Source organism: Phyllobates terribilis, unplaced genomic scaffold (genome assembly GCF_046119375.1).
Source record: "Phyllobates terribilis strain yellow unplaced genomic scaffold, ASM4611937v1 Scaffold_4__5_contigs__length_816908805, whole genome shotgun sequence".
Lineage (NCBI taxonomy): Eukaryota > Metazoa > Chordata > Amphibia > Anura > Dendrobatidae > Phyllobates > Phyllobates terribilis.
In genome coordinates, this window is record NW_027362764.1 from 126,156,723 (window position 1) to 126,183,977 (window position 27,255).

At 42.3% G+C, this 27,255-nt stretch overlaps 1 protein-coding gene across 1 annotated transcript in view; it reads right to left on the minus strand.

Annotated features, from left to right (window-relative positions):
* NUB1 (negative regulator of ubiquitin like proteins 1) overlaps positions 1–27,255 on the minus strand; it is an 86,250-nt gene that overhangs the window by 46,631 nt on the left and 12,364 nt on the right. The window contains exons 4-6 of the mRNA XM_073677726.1: positions 26,654–26,712; positions 25,360–25,430; positions 7,313–7,507 (exon numbers count right to left, since the gene is read on the minus strand). Coding sequence (XP_073533827.1) covers positions 7,313–7,507; positions 25,360–25,430; positions 26,654–26,712 — 325 coding nt within the window. The remainder of the gene's footprint in view (positions 1–7,312; positions 7,508–25,359; positions 25,431–26,653; positions 26,713–27,255) is intronic.

Here is a 27,255-nt window from a genome sequence, read left to right on the forward strand (position 1 = left end):
GTTGTATTATAGTCCGGAGCTCCAATAACAACTCCAGCTATTGGTAACGGGACAAACACATTGTGTCACACACTGAACGCCGACCTCAGTGATGGAAGTCACGATTTCCTACACCGCTAAACAGTCCCTGGTGTAGCAGCTGTGGTCGAGAAGAAAGATCAGTAGAAAGAGACCATGGAGTGTGTAAAACGGTGAATGCAGCTCTGACCTATGAATAGGAGGATCAGGACAAGATATGGCTGGGATCACATATACATACATATATATATATATATATATATATATATATATATATATATATATACACAGTCATATGAAAAAGTTTGGGCACCCCTATTAATCTTAAGCTTAATGTTTTATAAAAATTGGTGTTTTTGCAACAGCTATTTCAGTTTGATATATGTAATAACTGTTGGATACAGTAATGTTTCTGCCTTGAAATGAGGTTTATTGTACTAACAGAAAATGTGCAATCTGCATTCAAACAAAATTTGACAGGTGCATAAGTATGGGCACCTCACCAGAAAAGTGACATTAATATTTAGTAGATCCTCCTTTTGCAAAAATAACAGCCTCTAGTCGCTTCCTGTAGCTTTTAATGAGTTCCTGGATCCTGGATGAAGGTATTTTTGACCATTCCGCTTTACAAAACAATTCCAGTTCAGTTAAGTTTGATGGTCGCCGAGCATGGACAGCCCTCTTCAAATGATCCCACAGATGTTCAATGATATTCAGGTCTGGGGACTGCGATGACCATTCTAGAACATTGTAATTGTTCCTCTGCATGAATGCCTGAGTAGATTTGGAGCGGTGTTTTGGATCATTGTCTTGCTGAAAGATCCATCCACTGCGTAACTTCAACTTTATCACTGATTCTTGAACACTATTGCCAAGAATCTGCTGATACTGAGTGGAATCCATGCGTCCCTCAACTTTAACAAGATTCCCAGTGCCGGCATTGACCACACAGCCCCAAAGCATGATGGAACCTCCACCAAATTTTACTGTGGGTAGCAAGTGTTTTTCTTGGAATGCTGTGTTTTTTTGCCACCATGCATAACGCCTTTTTGTATGACCAAACAACTCAATCTTGGTTTCATCAGTCCACAGGACCTTCTTCCAAAAAGAAATAGGCTTCTTCAAATGTGCTTTTGCATACCTCAGCCGACTCTGTTTGTGCGTACTTGCAGAAACGGCTTCTTTCGCATCACTCTCCCATACAGCTTCTCCTTGTGCAAAGTGCGTTGTATAGTTGACCGATGCACAGTGACACCATCTGCAGCAAGTTGATGCTGCAGCTCTCTGGAGGTGGTCTGAGGATTGTCCTTGACTGATCTCACCATTCTTCTTCTCTGCCTTTCTGATGTTTTTCTTGTCCTGACACTTCTGGCCTTAACAAGAACTGTCCCTATGTTCTTCCATTTCCTTACTATGTTCCTCATAGTGGAAACTGACAGGTTAAATCTCTGAGACAGCTTTTTGTATCCTTCCCCTGAACAACTATGTTGAATAATCTTTGTTTTCAGATCATTTGACAGTTGTTTTGAGGAGCCCATGATGCCACTCTTCAGAGGAGATTCAAACAGGAGAACAACTTGCAAGTGGCCACTTTAAGTAGCTTTTCTCAAGATTGCATACACCTGGCTATAAAGTTCAAAGCTCAATGAGGTTACAAAACCAAAAAAAGTGCTTTAGTAAGTCAGTAAAAAGTAGGCAGGAGTATTTAAAACAAGAAAATGATAAGGGTGCCCATACTTATGCACCGGTCAAATTTTGTTTGAATGCAGATTGCACATTTTCTGTTAGCACAATAAACCTCATTTCAAGGCAGAAACATTACTGTGTCCAACAGTTATTACATATATCAAACTGAAATAGCTGTTGCAAAAACACCAATTTTTATAAAACATTAAGCTTAAGATTAATAGGGGTGCCCAAACTTTTTCATATGACTGTATATGTATATATAGTGCTTTCCACTGGACGTACACGCCTGGACTGCAAAAGAAACTCTATTTAGATCTATATGGCAGCGTATCCATAGACTAAGATGGGAAGAACATAGTGATAAAAAAAAATGTTGTTTTGACTACAATTTATCAAGTTTACATCACATTGATTTTTTTTTGGATGTGAAAAAATAACGTAGTTGACCATGTTTTTTGGGTTTCTAAAGAATAAGTTTTCCTGGCTGTACCATTCAGCGAAAAAAGTTGAGAAAGCAAGAATTAAAAAATGGAAAACAAATATATGTAGAGATACACAACAACAGCAGCCTCAGTAAGAGCTAAGATGTATGCAAGCATTCAGTATATGAAGATTGAACTGCATTACTGCTACTGTTACCTATTAACCACTGAATATGAAGGGGTTACCTGTTATTGTGATGACAATGGGACTGCTGAAAAATCATCTGTACAGGAGCTTAGTATTATCACTAGTGGCCAGTGTCAAAATGTCAAGACTTCTAAATTTTATAAAATAAATAAATAATAATAATAATAATAATGGAATAGATGTAAAATATTTTCTCAGATATTCAAATAATTTTTGCATCTGGCTGTATAGTAGAGGTATCTGTGTCTCCTATGACCCAACAGCTCCTGGCCCCTCCCCACACCCAGCGATCACAGGACCGCTGTGTATGGAGGTAGTGCCGATAGGGAAGACAGAGATGGTAATAAACAGTCTCTGCCTTCACTAAGGGAAGTCTGGTGGGTCTGACAGCTGGCTCCCTGCTCCCGCACCATCACATGCAGCTGCTCTGTAGTGACGTTTTAGGAAACCATGTGGAACGCCTGGATGTTTATCGTCTATGGGCGGACTAGAGGTAGTTAACATGAAACCTAATTTTAACAAAAGGTTATTTTCCCTTTAACATATACAACACAAATAAAATGCATTAAGTTTTTCTTACTATAGAAATCTGATGTTCCTTAAAACTCTACTGGCAATTCCTCTAGGGAATGGATAAAAATACTAAAATGGCAAAAACTGTGCAAGTTGTTGCCAACAATTACTGAAATATTCAAGTTGACTCCAGAAACACGTCTAATACGAGCCTTTCCCAGCAGAACATGGTGTTGTCCACTTACAAGTTTGGTTACTTTGTGTCCCACGAAGCTAAACAATTTACAAACAAGCACAAAAGTTGTATGAAAACTTGACTACACTTTCCAGACTGAATTTATCACAATAAAGCACAGATCTGGTAGAAATACTGAATACTGACCTGCCCTAAGTTTATGTGTATTATGTATCGGTCCTGCAATATGTTACAATGTTACTTTTTCTGATGTGAGAAAGTCAGCATTAAAATGGATTTGTCACCAGATTGCATAATACAAGCCTCATGCACGATTAAATAGACTAGCCAGACCAAATGAAGCAGGTGTATTTACTTTGCAAAATCAATGTCTGACTGATTGTATAATCCTTAAACTGAAATTAGCCCATCTAGAGGAGTAATCATTTTAATATTAGGCAGGGAAACTTTCAAAAATAATTTTTTAATAGCCATTCTGACATGGACCTTCAAAGTAAGTACACCAGTCTGGTCATATTTAAGATCTATTTAATAATGTATGCAGTATGTGTTTCTAAATCTGCTGGCAGATCTGATTTTAAAAATCATATTAGCAGAAAAAAAAACGATTAAGATGTCAAAATTATTTACACAATTTAATTCGCGCAGCCCTGTCCGGCGTCCGGTCCAATCGTCCATGGCAGTCGGTGTTAACTCCTGTGCACAGTCATCCTGGAAGCCTCTGGCGAATACTAGGCCTTAAAGTGTCATGTCGTCGTTGTACCTACAAAGCAAGAGCCCCCTCCCCAAAAAGCAGGATAAAGAAGTCAAGACCGGCGGCTGCCATACAGGACTGGACCGGACGCCGGACAATGTGAATTCAATTTCTCACCTTGAGTCAAAATAGGTATAGTTATACACAAATACCACAACTGTTTTTTGCACTAAAGCCAGATGATCAAGAATTGCTTGCAGAAATTTCTGCAGCGTTTCTGCACCTCCGCACCAAATACACATATTAGGTATCGCCGCGTTCAGAATCGCCCGATCTATCAAAATATGAAAATAATTAATCTGTTAGGTAAACGGTGTAACGAGTAAAAAAATAAAAAAAACAGAATTCGTTTTTTTGGTCACCGCAACATTGCAATAACGGGCGATCAAAACACCGTATCTACTCCAAAATGGTATCAGTAAAAACGTCAGCTCAGCGAGCAAAAAATAAGCCCTCACTCGGCCCCAGATACCGAAAAATGGAGTCGCTAGGGGTATCAGAAAATGGTGTCATTTTTTTGTTTGTTTTTTTTCTTACAAACTTTGGATTTTTTCCCCCCATTTAAATAAAAAAGATCCTACACATGTTTGGTGTCTACGAGCTCGTAATGACCTGGAGAATTAGAATGGCAGGTCAGTTTTAGGATTTAGTGAACATGGTAAAAAAAAATAATAATAATTGTGGAATTGCACTTTCACCGCACTTGGAATTTTTTCCCATTTTCCAATACATTATAGGGTAAAATCAATGGTGTCGTTCAAAAGTAGAACTCATCCCGCAAAAAACAAGCTCTCACAAGGAAAAATTGACGGAAAAAGAAAAAAAGTTATAGCTCTGGGAGGAAGGGGAGCAAAAAAACAAAAATGGAAAATCTCAAGGTCGTGAAGGGGTTAACACTAGTGATGAGTGAGTATGTTCTGTTACCCCTTTTGGCGAGCATGCTCGGGTGTTCGCCGAGTATCTTCAGCGTGCTCGGGTGTAAACAAACAGGCATTCCTCACATGTATTAAAGCTGTCAAACAGTCGCAAATCATGAGCACGGAGTGACTCAAACATAACACCCGAGCACGCCGAAGATACTCGGAAAACACCTGAGCATGCTCGTAAATCTCGAGTAACGAGCATGCTTGCTCATCACTAGTTAACACTGGTTTGTTTCACATGTGTTTCCTTTCTCCTTGTTTCCATGTGTGTTCCTTAGCAGTTTTGCTGCCTTGAGTCTGAATCTACAATGTGCACATTCCAAAAAGAACAAGAAAAATTCCTGCATTAACAGATTGTCACAATTTTTTTTGCAACTCCCAGTGCCTTTTCATGAGACAAGTGTGACCAATGCTGATTGAAGGCAGATCTGCAATATTGGATTTAATAGCAAAGTCACCCATGTCAAATGACTTATCTGCATCCCTTCAAGAGGCACTCAGCCTAAGCCACAGATTATCTCAAAGATTACTCAGGGATTTGTCATTCTGAGATCCCAGTGCATTTTTTCCGTGCAGAAATGGGCCAAAAACCTTATCCCATGGTTTCCTAAGACATTTGCAAGTCCTGTGCACGTGATCAGGATTTTTCCTGACTGAATTTCATGTGCAGAAAAAGAAGCAGCATGTCCATTATTTGTGGGTTTTTCCTATTCAATGCATTGGAAAAAGCGCATGGCAAATCTGCAGGCAAAAATGCATCAAAAACGCAGATTTTTTTATCTATACGCCATAGGTCGTAAAGGGGTTGTTTGGCGCAAATCGATACATTTGCAGTCATTCTGTGTGACTGCAGACTTATGAATCCCCCCGAGTGCGCACATTGTGCGCTGCGGGGATTCGCCGGTTTGGAGGGTATGTATGCGTTATACATATCCCGGCCAATGGCCGTGGCCTCGCTTCCATACACTTGTATAGAGCGAGGCCGCCCCCTCTAGACGGCAGTGCCACTAGTCGGGCGTAGCCTTGCTCTATACAAGTGTATGGAGCGAGGAGAGGCAGTCACACAGAGTGACTGCAGACTTAACGATTTGGACCGGACAATCCCTTTAAACTTGAGATTCTTCAAGGTGCCTTCCTTTTACTCTGATGACAGCTTAACACACCCTTGGCATTCTCTCAAGCAGCTTCAGGTAGATACCTGTAATGGCTTCCAATGGACAGGTTTATTTATGGAATTAGCGGCCTATAAAAAGTGTTTGCGACAATCGGGTGTATTTTGCAGAGGCAATGTTGGTACATCGTTCCATATAGTGCTGAGCCCTATCGCACTACTGTTATAAGCCAAAATATGACAAGAACCACTCAAATAAATTAATAGAATGACAGTCCATCATTACAGTAAAACAAGACAGACAGTTAATCTGGAAAAATGCTAGAACCATGAAGTTATGAAAGCCATTAATTACTATGTAAGTGCTCGCTTACACGAGAATATAACACGGCTGAGTGCAATGCCATGTTCTATCAGACAGCACTCGGCCCAATGTTATACTATGGGGCAGTGCAGATCTGTGATTATTTTCTCATGCCAATTCAGCTCGAGAAAACAATCACAGCATGCTGCATCTGAGAACTGGATCACGTGTGTGTGTGAAACATCGGACTGCACTCGGATGTTATCAGAGTGCAGTCCGATTACTGCGGACCCCGGCAATGGAGGAGATGGCGAAATTACTTTCTCAGTCTCCTCCGCACATGTGCTGCGATTCTCTCATGCGAGAGGATCGGTGCATAGCGCACTGACACACGGCTCAAACTCTGACAGAGTATGAGCCAAGTGTTATTTGCATAATTGGCCTGATTCCTTCACATGAGAGAATAGACGGCCGTCTGACTCAGGCCTTAAAGTAGCTCTCATGAAAGCGCTCAGTAAAGAAAAACTTAGAAAAACCCAAATTTACCTAAGTTGCAGAGGATAGGCTCATCAGCGTTGTCAGCCTCAGAAAACACGAATCGACAGCACCACAGACAACAGACCTCAAAAGTGATACACAGACAACAAGTAGCAGACACATCTCAACATCAACTTTATGGTCGAACTGCTGCAAAGAAGCCACTACTGGAGACTGCAAACAAGACGAGACTTGTATGGGCCAAGCAACACAAAGTCTGGATATTAGACCAGTGGAAATCTGTACAGTCTTAGGAGTCAAAATTTGAGATTTTTCTACCTATCGCTATGTATTTGTAAGATATAGAAACCATCCGTTCACCTTTTCTGTATGTGTGGTGCCCACCATGAAGCATGGAGGGGGAGGTGTGATGGTGTGTGGGTGCTTTGCTGGTGACACTGTTGGTGATTACACTTACCCAGTATGGCAACCACAGCATTCTGCAACAACATGCTTTTCTATCAGGTTTTCACTAATTAATGGCATCATATTTGTTGTAACAAGGCAATAACCCAGAGCACACCTCCAGACTATGTAAGGTAATACATTTGGTAATACACTCACACACGAGGACAAGTTTACTAATCCCCAGGGCACTCATGGTAAATTGGTATTTATGTAAATAAAACAAGAATACCTCTCTCTGCAAGGATCTCCAATCCTCTCCTTGTGCGCATCATCTTTTTCTTCACACTCTCATCCTTCTGTGCCTCCTCTTCTCTCTCCTTTTCTTCATTGTGCACGCGTTTCCTGGCTTCTTCCTCAGTGTAGCTCAGCTCTAGGACTAAAATCTTGAAATTGTGGCAAACACCTTGTTCTTGAAGAGTTTTATCTGAAAGATTAAAAAAGTTGAATATAATTAATTCAATTTACTAAATAAAAGTTAGGGTATGTGCACACGATGCAGAAATGAAGCAGAAAATTTCTGCATCATTTCTGCATCTCCCTGGCAGAAAAAACGCATGCAGATTGTGCATGCGTTTTTCCTGCAGAATACATGCGGATCCACATGCAGATTCACATGCGTTTCCGCATGCAGATTGACAAGCGCTTTCCAGGCGATGTTAGCATCACCTGGAAAGTGCTTGATAACTAGGTCACACTATATAAATCCATGCAAACAGCATGGATTTATACAGTGTGAACCGAGAGCGTGTATATACTTACCTCCGATCGCCCGCGCTGTCCTGCTCAATCTGTTCTCCCGGCTGCCGGCAACTTTGAATTGAAAGACCTGCCGACGTCAGCGTCACGTGACCCGTCACATGACTCTGACGTCACCGCAGGTCCTACAACTCACTGCAAAGTGCCGGGAACCAAGCGGGAGCGCTGCGCGGGCCGACAGAAGGTAAGAATACATTATTTTTTATTTTATTCTTCTTTTTACAGCTTTTTTAATGGTACCTGGGTGTGGATGAGACTCTCCTCTCCTCCACACCCGGGTACCATCCGCACATTAGAACGCACCAATTACGCAAGTACAGATGCTGTCTTGCGGAATTCGCGCGTTCTAATGCAAGTCAATGGCGGCGAAATCGCCGCGTTTCCGCAAAATTAATTGACATGCTGCGGATTTTTGACCGCAGCGTTAACGCTGCGGAAAAATCCGCATCATGAGCACAGCACATGCGGATTTCCATTGGGGAACATTGCTTCCCTTCTACCATGCGTTTTTCATGCGTTTCCGCGGCGTTTACGCAACTGCAAAAACGCCGCGGAAACGCATGAAATACGCATCGTGTGAACACAGCCTTAAACACTTTAGTCTTTACAAATATTCAGAATATTACACGGTGAAATGACACTGAGCAACACTAACTTTTAGTTTTTACAATTCTTAACATGGTGTGTATTAAAAAAATAGAAAGAAAAAATAATAAGCTTTCCTAGGAATCACTGGTCTAGTATAGAGTCTAAATTTGAAAAAAAGACCTCTAAGAAAAACAATTACCAGGAACTGGTGATAGACTGATGTACATAGGATACACCGACAGTTTGCTGTTGTCATTACAAAGGAGACACTAATGTACAGTACAGACCAAAAGTTTGGACACACCTTCTCATTTAAAGATTTTTCTGTATTTTCATGACTTTGAAAATTGTACATTCACACTGAAGGCATCAAAACTATTAACACATGTGGAATTATATACTTAACAAAAAAGTGTGAAACAACTGAAAATATGTCTTATATTCTAGGTTCTTCAAAGTAGCCACCTTTTGCTTTGATGACTGCTTTGCACACTCTTGGCATTCTCTTGATGAGCTTCAAGAGATGGTCACCGGAAATGGTCTTCCAACAATCTTGAAGGAGTTCCCAGAGATGCTTAGCACTTGTTGGCCCTTTTGCCTTCACTCTGCGGTCCAGCTCACCCCAAACCATCTCGATTGGGTTCAGGTCCGGTGACTGTGGAGGCCAGGTCATCTGGCGTAGCACCCCATCACTCTCCTTCTTGGTCAAATAGCCCTTACACAGCCTGGAGGTGTGTTTGGGGTCATTGTCCTGTTGAAAAATAAATGATGGTCCAACTAAACGCAAACCGGATGGAATAGCATGCCGCTGCAAGATGCTGTGGAAGCCATGCTGGTTCAGTATGCCTTCAATTTTGAATAAATCCCCAACAGTGTCACCAGCAAAGCACCCCCACACCATCACACCTCCTCCTCCATGCTTCACGGTGGGAACCAGGCATGTAGAGTCCATCGTTCACCTTTTCTGCGTCGCACAAAGACACGGTGGTTGGAACCAAAGATCTCAAATTTGGACTCATCAGACCAAAGCACAGATTTCCACTGGTCTAATGTCCATTCCTTGTGTTCTTTAGCCCAAACAAGTCTCTTCTGCTTGTTGCCTGTCCTTAGCAGTGGCTTCCTAGCAGCTATTTTACCATGAAGGCCTGCTGCACAAAGTCTCCTCTTAACAGTTGTTGTAGAGATGTGTCTGCTGCTAGAACTCTGTGTGGCATTGACCTGGTCTCTAATCTGAGCTGCTGTTAACCTGCAATTTCTGAGGCTGGTGACTCGGATAAACGTATCCTCAGAAGCAGAGGTGACTCTTGGTCTTCCTGTCCTGGGGCGGTCCTCATGTGAGCCAGTTTCTTTGTAGCGCTTGATGGTTTTTGCAACTGCACTTGGGGACACTTTCAAAGTTTTCCCAATTTTTCGCACTGACTGACCTTCATTTCTTAAAGTAATGATGGCCACTCGTTTTCTTTACTTAGCTGCTTTTTTCTTGCCATAATACAAATTCTAACAGTCTATTCAGTAGGACTATCAGCTGTGTATCCACCTGACTTCTGTACAACACAACTGATGGTCCCAACCCCATTTATAAGGCAAGAAATCCCACTTATTAAACCTGACGGGGCACACCTGTGAAGTGAAAACCATTTCTGGTGACTACCTCTTGAAGCTCATCAAGAGAATGCCAAGAGTGTGCAAAGCAGTCATCAAAGCAAAAGGTGGCTACTTTGAAGAACCTAGAATATAAGACATATTTTCAGTTGTTTCACACTTTTTTGCTAAGTATATAATTCCACATGTCTTAATTCATAGTTTTGATGCCTTCAGTGTGAATGTACAATTTTCATAGTCATGAAAATACAGAAGAATTTTTAAATGAGAAGGTGTGTCCAAACTTTTGGTCTGTACTGTATATACATCACATAGGAAACACAGACTGCTGTATAAAACACACAGGATACAGAGACTGCAGTATATATCACATAGGAGACACTGAGACCGCTTTATATACATCACAAAGGAGAGGAGGAGACTGTGGTGTACACTACATAGGCGAGAGGAGACTGTGGTATACATTACATAGGATCGACTGAGATTGCTGTATATACATCACATAGAAGACATTTAGACTCTGCAGTATATACATCACATAGGAGACACTAAGAGGTTTACAGATCTTAGTTGAACTGTGGTAGGCATATTCCTGTTATGCTTTCAATAGCAGCCAGCAGCTATGACCAACCACAGTATTCTAGGTTGTAGGTTATGTAAACCCAATCAGCTTGCTCCATAAATTTGTTGCCAACCCCAATTTGCCAGAGGACAACTGATTACTAGAAGTTCACCAATTAGCAGATCTTTGTAGTTCTTCATTGGCCTGTTTAAAATCATGCCACCAATAAGCCGATGAAAAAGCAAAACATTTATTTGTTGACTGATAGTTCACGTGTTCCCTAAAAACGGTAATTAGACATACCGGTAATTTTATTTCCAGGAGTACATCCTGACAGCACCATGGAAGATGTCCTTCTTATCGTTTCAGGGAGAGGAAACACCGAGAGGTTAAAAACCCTCCCCTTCCTTCACCCCTCAGTGTATTTCTAAGTACCACACCAGGATGGATGCAACAAAATTTATTACGACTCTATATACCAATGTTACTTCACATTGTACATAAACAAGTAAGGGAGGGAAACTAACTGAGCTGTCAGGATGTACTCCTGGAAATACAACTACCAGTAAGTCTAGTTACCGTTTTCCAGGACGTACCCCTGACAGCACCATGGAGAATACCAAAGTATTGAGTTAGGGAGGGACTACTGCATGGAGAACCTTTCTACCAAATGCCGTTCTCTGACCCGCTAACACATCTAGTTTATAATGTTTAGAGAATGTACTTAAGCTTGACCATGTTGCGGCAGTACATATCTGCTCCACCGAGGCCCCCGCCTTCTCAGACCATAAAGTGGCCATTGATCGGGTTGAATGCTCTCTCAACCCTTCTGGAGGGACCTTCCCTTGTGCTATATAGGTCAGACCTATCGTCGACCTAATCGATCTAGCAATAGTCTTTTCTGAAGCTTTTTTTCCCATATATAATCCTGGTATGCTTGGTTCCCTCATGCCCAATCCTGGTATGCACGGTCCCCTCATCCCCAATCCTGGTACGCATGGTCCCCTCACCCCCAATCCTCGTATGCATGGTCCCCTCATCCCCCAATCCTGGTATGCATGGTCCCCTCATCCCCCAATCCTGGTATGCATGGCCCCCTCATCCCCCAATCCTGGTATGCATGGCCCCCTCATCCCCCAATCCTAGTATGTATAGGACCCCTCATCCCCCAATCCTAGTATGTATAGGACCCCTCATCCCCCAATCCTAGTATGTATAGGACCCCTCATCCCCCAATCCTAGTATGTATGGCCCCATCACAACACACATAAAAAAATAAACACTTAGGCTATGTGCCCACGATGCAGAAATGCTCCGGATTTTTCCTGAGCGTTTCTGCATCTCCCTGGCAGAAAAAAACGCATGCAGATTTTACATGCTTTTTTTCTGCCAGGTAGAAGCCTAAGTGAAGCGTTTTTAACATGCGATTTCACATGCGGGTTGTCAAGCGCTTTTCCAAACGATTTTAGCATCCGGCATGGATTTATATAGTGTGACCAAGTTACGATGCTGCAAATGCAGCATCAATAGTAAATAAAATGAAAAAAAAAAAACATTATACTCACCTTCAGATGGCCCCCGGTCTCCTTAGCGATGCGTTCGGTATCTTCAGCGGCTCTTCGGTATCTTCAGCGGACCTTCCATGACGTCATTTAGTCATGTGATGGTCACGCGTCTATCACCTGACCGCTGAAATCAGTGGTCGCGTGACGGTCACATGACTAAATGACGTCCTTACAGACCACCGGCGGAAGCCAAGGAGACAGCAGCGCCACTCAGAGGAGACCGGGGGGCACCGGAAAGGTGAGTATAAGGGTTTTTTTTTATTATTTTAATTATTTTTTAACTACAGGTACTATGGTACCCAGGTCTGAAGGAGAGTCTCCTCTTCTCCAGACCCGGGTACCATCCGCGCATTGAACCGCATGATATCCGCAGGTGCACGTGTAGTCATGCGGATGTCATGTGGTCCAATGCAAGTCAATGGCGGCTAAAACGCCGCAATTCCGCAAAATTAATGGTAGTGCTGCGGATTTTTCCACAATGATAATCCGCAGCGGAAAGTTCCGCAGCATGTGCTCAGCACATGCGGATTATCATTGGGGAACATTGCAGATCTTCTACCAAGCGTTTTTTAAGCGTTTCCGCGGCGGAATTGCCGCCGCGGAAACGCTTAAAAAAACGCATAGTGGGCACACAGCCTTATACTCACCTTCCTTCCTCCCTCTGCTCCAGCGCTGCATCCTGTTCTCCTGCTGCAGCTCATGTCAGCATCTGAGCAGCGCATGGCGTCACAGCCATGTACTCTCAGATGTTAATGTGAGCTGATGCCGGCATATTCACTCCTCTCCACGCCGGCTGTGGAGAAGAATGAATATGCATTCTGTTTAGTAGCGGGCACTGTCAGCAAGAACCACGGCTCAGCGCTCCTCCATGCTCGCTACTAAAGAGAATGAATATTCCCTCTTCTCCATGCCCACGGGAGTGGAGAAGAGGGAATATTTATTTCCCTTTAGCAGCGGGCACACGTGGAGGTGCAGCAGCGGCTACTGCGTGTGCCCCATTCCTCTCCTGCCACAACCCGCTCCTCCACCAACGGAATCTTTATATACTCAGGTATATACCCGAGTATAAGCCGGGCGGGGCTTTTTCAGCACATAAAATGTGCTGAAAAACTCGGCTTATACTCGAGTATATACGGTACTTCCTGATTTACATCTCGGATAGATACAACTTTGGGCAGAAAAGTCGGATCAAACCTAAGAACTATCCTATCCTCGTAAATCTGTAGGTACGGATCTCTCGCGAATAACGCCTGCAATTCTCCCACCCTTTTAGCCATTGTAATTGCTACTAGAAAAGCGGTTTTAAAAATGAGCCTGCCGATGCTCAACTTCTTGGCTGGTTCGTATGGGTGTTTGCATAGAGCATTTAGAACGAAGTTGAGGTCCCAAGGTGGGATAGATTTTTTCACCCAGGGTTTTAATCTCTGAAATGCCTCTGAAATGCCCTGGAAAATCTAGCTATCCAGGGATTAGCTGCCAATTGAGTGACCAAGAACGTGCTTAGGGCCAAAAATTCGACTCTCAGCGTACTTGGCCTTAATCCTTTGTAAAACCCTGCTTGTAAGAAATCTAAGATTTTTTGAATATTGGGGTTAGAAATATCAATCGCTACATCTCCGTAATCTGAACAGAACCTCTTCCAGATATTCTTATATATGGCTGAGGAGACCGGTTTACGACTGGCCTGTAAGGCAGTAATCACTTAATCAGAAAGTTCCCGGGACCTCAGGATCTGCCTCTCAGGATCCATGCTGAAAGATGTAATTTGTCCACATTTTGGCAAAAACTGGACCCTGATGAAGAAGGTCCCCTCTCAAAGGAAGCAGGACGGGCTCCTCCAGCGTCACCCCTGTCAAGAGAGGAAACCAGCTCCTCTTTGGTCAAAAGGGAACTATCAATATTATTCTTGGAATCAAGGGTAGTGATGGAAATGCATATAACAGGCCCTTGCTCCATTGTTGGGATAAAGCATCTATCCCCTCTGGATTGTCCTGGGGATTCAGGGAATAGAATTGCCTGACTTCTGTATTTTCCCTGGTCACAAAAAGGTCTACTTGCAGGGTACCCCAATGATGGGTCAGACTGAGAAAAAAACCTGCATATTTAGTTTCCATTCTGTGCGACAGATCTTCCGCTTGCTTAGGAATTCTGCCACCTGATTTTTGGGCCCCCTCTAGGTGGACAGCAGATATTGATAAGATAGTCTTTTCCACCCAAAGAAATATTTTTGTAGCGAGACCCTAGAGTAGAAAATAATGTCTTGGCCTTCCATGGTGACATAGAAAAGCCACTGTCGTTGTGTTGTCCGAAAGGACCTTCACATGTTTGTTTTTTATTTGTGGACGGATGCGACGGAGGCCTTCCCATACAGCTCGAAGGTCCCAGTAATTCGAGGCTCTTACGTGAATTTCTGGTGACCAGATCCCCTAGAAAAAAACCTCCCTTCAACGTGGGCGCCCCAACCCGACTGACTCGCGTTGGTGGTAATTACAGACGGGGAAGGGATCCAAGCTACCCCCATCTGGAGATTTTGGAAGAGTCCACCATACCAGGGATCTTCTTACTACACCGGACAGAGACATCACCTTGTCTAGGGATATCTGACGCCTGTACCAGGCGGACAGAACTGCGTCTTGTACAGTGCTGTGCAAATTAATTGGGACAAAGCATTTTTTAAGTAAAATCGTAAGTTGGTTACCAGTCAGTGATTCAAACCAGTTTTAACTGCTTTGAACAGGTGTGAGCGTACAACCGTGAGTAACAAAATGCGGTTTGACTGGTTTTAGTCAGAAAATAACAGCTAGCTGCCCCCTCAGCTTCAGTTGAGAGCTTGTTTCTGTGAGGAGTGGTTTAGTGTACTTTTTCTCCATGCCACAATTCCAAGTGTGTGAAGAAATTCCTGGTAGAAAATAAAGTAAAAGTGCTGGACTGGCCTGGCAATTCACCAGACTTAAATCCTATAGAAATTTGTGGAGCATTGTGAAGAGACATCTTGGCAAAATGGACTGTACAACCAAAGAACGCATGATAAACATTGCCATACAAGTGTGGCTCCATGATGAAGAATTTATGCAAAAACTTGGAAGAATCAATGCCAAAACGCATTGAAAATCTCATATCTGCTAAAGGAGGACATATTTCTTACTAAAATTAGTATGTAACAGTGCATTATAACATTTTATTATTAAATATTCAAAAATATGTTTTTTTGGCTTTGTCCCAATTAATTTGCACAGCATTGTAGTTCTCTGGCGTGAAACTGACTCCAGCTGACACATGGAATGCAGACCGTCAACAATCCAAGGACCCTCATTGCACTTCTGATAGAGCAACAACTTCTTGAGAACTGATCTCTCTCTTTTTCTTAATGATTTCTGTTTCACTAAGGGAAGAAATGAGGTTCTAAGGAGAGTCTAAGGTAACCCCCAAAAAGACTTTTCTGGGCCCGGGATCTAGATCCGATTTATCCCAATTTATTAGCCAACCTAGCCTCTGAAGAGTAGAAACAAAAACCTTGATGTGATCTAGAAGCTCCTGACGAGAACCCGCCAACAGAAGGAAATCGTTGAGGTAAGGAACCACGGTAATCCCTGTTTGTCTTAAGTGGGCTACAATTTCCGCTACTAGTTTTGTAAAAACCCGCCGAGCTGAGGCTAGACCGAAGGGAAGACGACAAAACTGGAAATGATGAATTTGCTCCCTGGATCTTATGGCGACTCGGAGATATATTTGATAATCCTGATGAAATGGGAACATGGCACATCTTTTCAGCTTCCACGTATTTTCCTTATTATTCTTTTTAGCTGTTATTGATGGGTTAGTGGGACCTCTATCCTATAAAACATAGAGGGACACATCTTTTTATTTAGGCGGGGGGGGACCTTCGGACCATAAGTACTGCAAAGTTCAATTCCCCCCACGAGGGTGTTACTAACTACCCCCACTCACGTGCACTGGAAACTGTCTAAGATGGAATCCTCCATCTTAGACAGTTTCCAGCTCAGCCAGACGAATCAGATACAGGTACTTCCTTATCTACTACCAGTCTCTGCTTCATGCATTCGGTCAACGCACGCCAACTGTACCTTTACATTTTTCAGAAAGCATGTGGCCAGAAATAGTCACTGGAATTGCGTCCCGCAACTGGATCCGGGTCTTCGGCGTGTAGGAGGGTTGTGCCGGAGCAGAGAGCCCTCGTCGGAGGGAAGCGGCTCGGAAGCCAAGAGCAGCACCATGATGCACCACGAGGCACAAGGGAGCCCAATGATGCACCATAAAGCACAGAGGCACAATGAGGCACAATGATGAACTATGAAGCAATTAATTAGGTGCAGGCATAAAAGTCACCAATACAAATAATTCCAGAAAAAAGCCTGAAAGACTGACGGACGAGTCGTGGCCTCCATCATCTTTAGTTGGCTGCCAATGGTTTCTACTTCCCAGAACAAAACTCGTCTGATTCCCGCCAATAAAATATAAATGAATCATACAGACTTCATACCACGTGCATTTAAGCCATACTGACAACGATGATGGAAAATACTATTTATCTTCCTGAAAATTAGTAACAGATCTTGTTTGCCCAACCAGCGACCTAAAAGTCTGTTTTTAATAGTAAACATTTAAAGAATGGTAAGTGCATAATGATCTGCTTGTCTCCGTCACTACAATGGCCTCCCCTGGCCCTAAACGCTAATTAAAAAACATGCCAGAGAAGCTTATACTTATCAGATGACAATCTTACGTTACTTTGCTAAGAAAATTAATAAATAGACATATTAGCTAAATATTTATTTACACAAATGGTTTGAATCCAGCAGATGTCTAAACCACACATAAAGGAATTATCTATTTCCCACCCAACCTCCACTTTCCTTCCCCAAAAAAACACTGCCGAAAAGAGCTGTCAATGCTGTAAAGCAAGAGAAAAAAAAATAGCTCCACAGCACTCATATCTTTTCCTTGCTGTTCCCAGGTCCTTGTGATCTTTGTTTAGAAACTGTCAGCATGTGACAGCTTCCATTGCTGAATGGTGATGCCAGTAAATACGGCACGTGACTGCGGCGGCGGCTTATTGGCGGCAGAAGTCACCTGCTTATTCTTGTAAACAAAGACTTGGAGGACCAGGGGAGCGTGTGTGCTGCGCCAGAGGGGAAGAAGAAGAGGGGACTACGAATTCTTCACGGTTTCTCTTTTGCAGCAATTGCTGCAGTTTTTCTTTTTTTTCCGAGTTATATTTTTGCACTACGCTTTGTTGCCTCAGGTCCATTAAGTATAACAAGGCAAACGGCAAATATAAAGAGGATGACAGCTTTCTGCAGCCATAATAAAAAGACCATAAGTCTAATCGTGAATTAGAACCCTCAGTGATTCCATTTCTACTGCAACAAGTGTCTAATTACCAACAACTCCATATTATACACACTCACAAACCTTCCTACATTAGAGGACAACAAGTATTGCTTCTCTAAGATCATTGCTAACGTCTTTCATCCAAGGCAGACCAGCAGAATGCAAAAACTTCTGCTTTTATAGAGGTGGTCACACTTGCTGATGAATATAATTAAAGGGGGTGATCCGCTAACTAAAATGTCATTTCTAAATATCCATCTTAAAGTGCTAACCTCTTTTGTAATTAGCTCTATTACACATTACACAATACCCTATACGTCTCTTTAGCCATTTAATTCCTAAATTTGTTTTTTTTTACTGTACTTCCTGAGAAGTTTAACTTGAGAGGAGTCTCAAATGTGATCGTCACAGGAGGCTGGGGCTGCACTCAACTTTCCTGCAGCGCCTGCCCCTCCTGGAACAGGACATCATCGGAGGCAGAGCTGCAGTTACTTACTACAGTTTCTTGCATCGCCGCCCTCTGAAGATGTTCTGGAGCCTTGGTCAAACAAATGGTCATCAGGAGGCGGCACTGTTGTCACTCACTTCTTCTATCTCCGACCCCTGACAACATCTGCTTTCACAGAAGCAGCAGCGGAGATAAGCCGGCGCGGCACTCACACCATCCACAGCTTCTATCACCATGGATCCAGTACGTCGTCAGAGGGCAATGACACAAGAAGCTTTAGTAAGCAACTGCACTGCCGTGCCCTGATGATGTCCTGTTCCAGGAGAGACGATAGATGCTGCAAAGAAGTGAGTTCTCTAACGAAAAGTCACAGGAAGAGCAGTAAAAAAAACAAAAATAAAAAAAAAACAAACATTAGAAAAGTGGTTAAGTGGTAAAGATATTTAGAAGGACATTTTAGGTAGCAGACAAACCCTTTAATTCTTATAGAAGCAGTAAAGGTGTACTTAACCATAGAATTCAAAGAGAGAGGGAGAAAAAGGGAGGGAAAGAGAAAGGAAAGGGAGGGAAAGACAAAGGGAGGGAAAGACAAAGGGAGGGAAAGACAAAGGGAGGGAAAGACAAAGGGAGGGAAAGACAAAGGGAGGGAAAGAGAAAGGGAGGGAAAGAGTAAGGGAGGGAAAGAGTAAGGGAGGGAAAGAGTAAGGGAGGGAAAGAGAAAGGGAGGGAAAGAGAAAGGGAGGGAAAGAGAAAGGGAGGGAAAGACAAAGGGAGGGAAAGACAAAGGGAGGGAAAGACAAAGGGAGGGAAAGACAAAGGGAGGGAAAGAGAAAGGAAGGGAAAGAGAAAGGAAGGGAAAGAGAAAGGAAGGGAAAGAGAAAGGAAGGGAAAGAGAAAGGAAGGGAAAGAGAAAGAAAGGAAGGGAAAAAGAAAGCAAGAAAGAAAGAAAAAGGGATGGGAAGAAAAAGAAAGGGAGGGAAAGAGAAAGGGAAAGAAAGGGAGGGAAAAGAAAGGAAAAGAAAGTGAGGGAAACAGAAAGATAGAGAGGGAAAGAGAAAGAAAGCAAGCAAGAAAAAGGGAGGGAAAGAGAGAGAAAGAGCTTGTACATGAGAACTGTTCGCACACCCCCTCATGTAAGAGGTCTCCATACTCCTTATATATGGATTTTGTAAACCATATAACTCATTAGACTTCATAAAAAGGAAGAAAAAAAATATTCAAACAGGAAGGAAAACACCACAAAACTGGCCTTGTATGTACAGCGTCTAGTAGCATCTGTCCAGCCAGCATGGCTGCGTGTGCTGCTTAATCTGTGGACTTGATTGATTTATACCTAAAAGCAGCAGCACAATAAGGCATTGCCATTTACATTTCTATGTTGATAAAATGCAACGTGATCTGTTCCTGGAGCTACCGTAGGATTTTTACTACTTGATATTACATATGTAATACATAGATGGACCACGTCTCTGCTTAAAGGGAATCTGTCACCCCCTGGCTCATATCTGACCTCTAATATGGGCACACAGGTGATAGAAATGCAGTTGCTAAATCCAGAAACTGTGACGTGCAGGGGAGGGGGGAAACATTATAATTCACACAGGAGGCGGGGATTTCTTCAGGGCCCCGGGACGGGAACGCATCAGAAACTTGATTGAATAAAAAGACATTTCACAGCAACAAGACCTCTAATATGAGGCATATAGATAGGAATAGATTTACATTTCTATCACTTGTATGCACATATTAGAGGTCAGATAAGTGCTAGGGGGTGACAGATTCCCTTTAATAGAGAGACAGGCCCAAGAGGGTCACCCCCCTTTATTGCAAAAGCTGAAGATATTGAGAGGAAAACCGCTTTCACTCAAGAAGAAAGTATCATGGCTCAGACATCAGCCTCAGTGCTGGCAATGAGAATCCTTTGCCACCCGTTTGACACAACTATTGAAAATGCGAGTATGAGATTTAGCATCTGATGCGGAGCAGGAATATTTTGTAAAGTGTTACAGGCTCATGACAATATGCCACGGAGAACAATGCCAAACTGGGTCATGAGCAATACACAGCAGGGGCCTGGAAGTCTTATTAAAAGCAAAAATGAATATTTTATTTTGAACTCTGCTGTCAAGTAACAAAACACAGACACGCGATGGGAAAATGGATACAAAAAAGTAATTATTCTACACTGCAATTGTTTTTCTGATAGCAACAACGCAAGAAAGACCACATATTTGAGAATAGAAAGATAAAAAGGTTCTAACCCCTCCAAACCTGAGTGATATGCAAGGAACACACCCAAAGGAGTGAAAAAAAGGTTAAGAAAGAGACCCATGTAGACAGGCTGATCTCAGCCCATTGACGTCAAGTCCCGACCAGCTATATACAAGTGGATTGGAAACTTGTTTACTGGCCTGCTTACACAGCGTGCCGAGATCCAATGGAAACAGACTGATCCTTATTACAATTGTTCTGTCCCCATACAGCAACATATTGTCAGCAGCACAACTCATTTACACCGGGCAATGCGCTGCTGCTTTTTATGACGGCATTAACAATTTCATTTCCGGCATGTTTACACGGAGGGCCAGCCTTAAAAGAGGGATTTGTGTGTGTGGAGGGGAGGGGGGTTATTAATTGGGCAATTGCCCATGGCACTCATCACCAAAAGGACTCTCCCCTGTAACGGCCGCCATATACTGGTGCATCTCACCAAATTAGAATATGAATATCATCAAGGAGTTAATTTATTTCAGTTCAGTACAAAAAGTGAAACTCATTATATAGAGTCATTACAGAGTGATCTATTTCAAGTGTTTATTTCTGTTAATGTTGATGATTATGGCTTACAGCCAATGAAAACACAAAAGTCATTATCTGAGTATATTAGAATACTTTATAACAGCTTGAAAAATGTTTTTAAAATCCGAAATGTTGGCCTACTGAAATGTATGTTCAGTAAATGCTGTCAATACTTGGTCGGGGCTCCTTTTGCATCAATGTGGCGTGGCATGGAGGCGATCAGCCTGTGGCACTGCTGAGGTGTTATGGAGGCCCAGGTTGCTTTGATAGCAGCCTTCAGCTCGTCTGCATTGTTGGGTCTGGTGTCTCTCATCTTCCTCTTGACAATATCTCATAGATTCTCTATGGGGTTAAGGTCAGGCGAGCTTCAAGCAGCTTGGATTGTGGCCTCTCCACTCTTCCTCCAGACTCTGGAACTTTGATTTCCAAATGAAAATTGGAACTCTGGGACCTTGTGGAGTGTGTCAGTGACTGCCTTCTGGACATCTGTCAAGTCAGCAGTCTTCCCCATGATTGTGGAGCCTACTGAAACAGACTAAGGGGCCTTTTTAAGCACTTAGGAAGCCTTTGCAGGTGTTTTTTGTTAATTATTGTAATTTACTGAGATAATGATTTTTCCATTTTCATCAACATTAACAGAAAAGAACACTTGAAATAGATCGCTCTGTTTGTAACGACTTTATGTGATAATAATATGAAAGAACTGAAACAAATTAACTTTTTTATGATATTCTAATTGTGAGACGCACCTGTGTGTGTATATATATATATATATATATATATATATATATATATATATATATATATATATATATATATATATATATATATATATATATATATACACACACACACACACACACAGTACAGACCAAAAGTTTGGACACACCTTCTGTTTTTTTTCTGTATTTTCATGACTATGAAAATTGTACATTCACACTGAAGGCATCAAAACTATGAATTAACACATGTGGAATTATATACTTAACAAAAAAAGTGTGAAACAACTGAAAATATGTCTTATATTCTAGGTTCTTCAAAGTAGCCACCTTTTGCTTTGATGACTGCTTTGCACACTCTTGGCATTCTCTTGATGAGCTTCAAGAGGTAGTCACCGGAAATGGTCTTCCAACAATCTTGAAGGAGTTCCCAGAGATGCTTAGCACTTGTTGGCCCTTTTGCCTTCACTCTGCGTTCCAGCTCACCCCAAACCATCTCGATTGGGTTCAGGTCTGGTGACTGTGGAGGCCAGGTCATCTGGCGTAGCACCCCATCACTCTCCTTCTTGGTCAAATAGCCCTTACACAGCCTGGAGGTGTGTTTGGGGTCATTGTCCTGTTGAAAAATAAATGATGGTCCAACTAAACGCAAACCGGATGGAATAGCATGCCGCTGCAAGATGCTGTGGTAGCCATGCTGGTTCAGTATGCCTTCAATTTTGAATAAATCCCCAACAGTGTCACCAGCAAAGCACCCCCACACCATCACACCTCCTCCTCCATGCTTCACGGTGGGAACCAGGCATGTAGAGTCCATCCATTCACCTTTTCTGCGTCGCACAAAGACACGGTGGTTGGAACCAAAGTCTCCTCTTAACAGTTGTTGTAGAGATGTATCTGCTGCTAGAACTCTGTGTGGCATTGACCTGGTCTCTAATCTGAGCTGCTGTTAACCTGCGATTTCTGAGGCTGGTGACTCGGATAAACTTATCCTCAGAAGCAGAGGTGACTCTTGGTCTTCCTGTCCTGGGGCGGTCCTCATGTGAGCCAGTTTCTTTGTAGCGCTTGATGGTTTTAGCAACTACACTTGGGGACACTTTCAAAGTTTTCCCAATTTTTCGGACTGACTGACCTTCATTTCTTAAAGTAATGATGGCCACTCGTTTTTCTTTACTTAGCTGCTTTTTTCTTGCCATAATACAAATTCTAACAGTCTATTCAGTAGGACTATCAGCTGTGTATCCACCTGACTTCTGCACAACACAATTGATGGTCCCAACCCCATTTATAAGGCAAGAAATCCCACTTATTAAACCTGACAGGGCACACCTGTGAAGTGAAAACCATTTCCGGTGACTACCTCTTGAAGCTCATCAAGAGAATGCCAAGAGTGTGCAAAGCAGTCATCAAAGCAAAAGGTGGCTACTTTGAAGAACCTAGAATATAAGACATATTTTCAGTTGTTTCACACTTTTTTGTTAAGTATATAATTCCACATGTGTTAATTCATAGTTTTGATGCCTTCAGTGTGAATGTACAATTTTCATAGTCATGAAAATACAGAAAAATCTTTAAATGAGAAGGTGTGTCCAAACTTTTGGTCAGTACTGTATTATATATATATATATATATATATATATATATATATATATATATATATATATATATATATATATATATATATATATATATATATATACACACACACACACACACAGGTGCATATATATATATATATATCAGTTGGTGCACAATACTGTATACAGGAAGCTGTGAGGCCATCGTGCAGTATATAGTATGGTACTGTGGAGACATCATACTAATATATATATATTTGTATGATGTCTCCACAGCACCCTATATACTGCACGATGGCCTCACAGCTTCCTGTATACAGTATGATGCTCCAACAGCTATATATAATTATACTGTGCACATGGGGCCATCATACTAGGTATAGAGAGCTGTGGTGGCCATCATACTGTGTATGGGTGGCTTTGGGACATTATACTAAATATAAGGTGGTGTGGGGGCACTATAATGTATCTAGGGAGTTATGGGGTCCATCATACTATGTGTAAGAGACTGTGGGAGATAACATACTGTATATAGTGTGCCGTGGGAGCATCATGCTGTGAATAGGGGGCTATGTGGCCATCGATCAATGTATAGGAGTTGTGGGTGCCATCATAATGTGCATGGGGGGGATGTGGGGGCATCATAATGTCTATAGAGAGGAGGGGGAACGGGCTCTGGAGACACTATGATTTACATATAGTGGAGTTCAGGTGGTAGCCATCATACTTCATATAGGGGACTGTGGAGACATCATACTGCTATTTCTACAGGGCAAGATGTGAGCACTAATACTTTCTAGGATACTTACAGAGGGCATGGCATTAATAATTTCTAGAGAGCAATTTTACCATCTAGATGGCATTTTACTATGTAAGGGTACAGCAGTGGGCATATACCCTATACAGTAGTGGGCATTGTCAGGCACTAAGAGGAGTGTCTCAGCATTGGGGTGACAGTAGGATGAGGAGTTTGTGTAGGCTAGACTAGAATTAGATGGGTGCTGTGCTGGAAATGTGAAAAATCAAATATGTCTTTCTTAAAAAATTTACAGACAAGTTTGTAGGTAATAAAAAAATATCCAGGGTGGTACTTTAAAGGGGTGTAGATCAGCATCACTGCTGAATCCAGAGATTGTCAGCAGCGGTGATGTGACATCACTACTGTATCCATGTCAGCAAAGGACGGAGGCAGCAGCAGGTTGGCAGAGTTAGAGCGGCAGTGGGTAAGTACAGTTGTATTTATTTTATAGACAAGAAGCTAAAAGGATGAAAAAAAAAATAAACTGGATAATACTAATGATTTAACAAAATGTAAAAACTAATGATGAATGTCTGATGCCATCTTGTGGCCAAAGAACAGATTGCAGCAGTGCATAATTCATCACTCAAAGTCACTTTGCTCCAGAAGTGGAGCAGAAAGGGAGTCTGTCATCTCTGAAATCTGTAGCAAAGTAAGAATAGCTTCTTTTCTTGTAGGGAACCTTGTAATAGAAGATTTTTCACTATTAAAACTAGGAGTAGTGGTGTATGATTTGGGCAGCTCCATCCACAGTGCTTTGAGCATCATTTGTATAGTACAGTAAAAAAGGATAATTTTCTCCAAAACTGTCCAGTGGATTTTTAAAAGGCAGAAATGGGATTAAACTGGTTCTCATTGGTTCTACCAGTGAGCCAGTAGACCACAGGATGCCAATGTTTTTAAGATGCGAATAGAATTGAAGATACATGCGTGCGACAGGGGCTGCGGAGCACGACTGAGCTCCCTGCCCCATCATACAGCAGCGTTATAAGGTTACATAAAGTCACAGTGGACAGTGGACAACCCCTTTGATGAGCTCTATGTCTCTACTAAAAATAGACATTAGCACAGTTCCATGTGAATGGAGCCAATGGGCAAAGCTGGTGGCATTAGTCATCTGGGCACTGCCAGCCAGATCCATTCTGAGGCAATGTTATCTGAGGAGGAGCCCCATAACGTGCAGCCAGGAGACTAGACAGGTGATATAACCATATTGGGCAGCACGGTGGCTCAGTGGTTAGCACTGCAGCCTTGCAATCCCACCAAGGACATCATCTGGAAGGAGTTTGTATGTTCTCCCGGTTTCCTCTTACACTCCAAAGACATACTGATAGGGAATTTAGATTGTGAGCCCCGATGGGGACAGTGATGATAATGTCTGTAAAGCGCTGTGGAATTAATGCCGCTATATAAGTGAGTAAAAGAAATAAATAATAGATTATAAGTAGTAAAGACACATTTATTTATTTAAATGAATCCAGTACAGAAAAGATAAAAGCTGAAACTTACCAGTCTCGAGCTGCTTCCGGTTAGCAATTATCTTTAGGTGACTTTCTTCCAGTTCGAATTGTTGTGCAATTCTAAAGCAAAGTCAAAATAAGGAGAGTTGGGTGGAAACCTCAGTAACTGCTTGTGCCCAACATTACAGCTGAGCGCTAGAAATGGAGGATAGATCTCACTTAGTTAAGTACTGCAGCAAGTTGGGAGAGTGAATCACCTGCTTTCTCAATCCGTGGTGTATAATGTAGGCTATGGGTAAAGGGTTTATATAGGTTGTCCACTACTTTTGCACTTATGACCCATCCATATGATAAGTTATAGGATTGGAGTGGGTCTGACACCCCCATAACATCTGCTGGTATCACCTCTGGTGGCAGCTGTATGAAGCAGTATATAGAGCAGCACAGATCCATTCACCGTATAGTCGCTGTTCTCAGATAATGTAGCTCAGCTCTTACTGAAGAGGACTGCAGTACCTGAAGGGGCCACTAAACAGTGAATGGCGCTGTGCTGTTACGCTCTATATACTGTTCACATCTGGCTGCTACTGATGGGATAACAGCTGATCGGTGGGAGCGTCGGGTGTTGGACCCCTGCCGATCTTATAGCAATGAGGACAGATCACCAGTATAAAAGGAGTGGACAACCCTGCTAACAGTCCTGAATGGTAGTCATCTCCTGCTCCCTAAAGAGATCAGCTACTCAATTTTTGCATAGACCCCTAAGGCAACGTTCACACTATCAGTATCTGGTCAGTATTTGTAAGCCAAAATCAGGAGTGGGTGAAAAATCCAGAAGTGGTGCCCGGTTTCTATTATACTTTTCCTCTGATTGTTCCACTCCTAATTTTGGCTTACAAATACTGATGAAAATACTGACCAAATACTCAACATGTGAACGTGGCCTAAGTGAAATTCTCATTTAAAATGATTTAAATAAGCATTGAAGAGCACCACCAGCGGATTTCTCTAGGTAAATCTATAGCAGATTACAGACCAAATCAAGTAAATAAGATTTTACATGTGCGCTTGGGATATTTTCCACATAAAATTTGACAAGAGAAGTGATGTTTATATCTAGATACATGTCAATGATGCTTGAATAAAAAGCACACACATAAAAGGTCCACGTGTGGAAAGGGCTGCCGTGCCGGACAGGAGCCTCGGCAGCTTCAGGCAGGACATCCAGTGATTTCAATCATCTACAGAGTTGCAGTTAAAATGTCCAGATGCCCAGAGATATTCTATGTCTGAGGTGTAAGGCTGTTGAAGTGCTATATAGTTCTGGAAAAAGCTGTACTTACTGGCATCTCAACTCCTTCCCTGTGATATTTAGGGATGTTTCCATGAAATTTCTGGATCCCTTAAAAACACAACACAGAGCAGTTTAGGTTTTTTTTTTCCCACCTCAATAATCATATCTCAAATGATTAAGAACAGTGCAAGAGAAGCGAAATACAGAAGAGAAAGGGTTTAGGTCGGAGACTTCCCTCTAGTCTACATTATTGGCAGAAAACGTGATGAGCATATGTTTAGGGGTATTTTTGTGTTATGAAATTAGTATGGTTAGCTAGATAAAATGAAAACATCCAAGCTTGCAACTGACTTGCTTTTTCTATCTGCTGTTGTTCTCCTGCAATGAGAGCTTTTATCTTACATAGTGTACAGCTTGCTGGCAAGGAGCCCGACCACCAGAGCCTGGCTGGGTGTGTGCAGTAGTAACATTCCAGGAGAGGAGTTAACTCATCAGATACCAGCCACCTCTCTGCAGCCCACTGATATCTATACAGCAGTTAGCTGCTTACCTCACTTCCAATTCCTTACCCAGAGTTGCTGTTATCAATTCTGCTAAATCATAATCCCCCAAATTACACCAACAGCAGTTTCCAGAGCAGCAGTTCTCCTA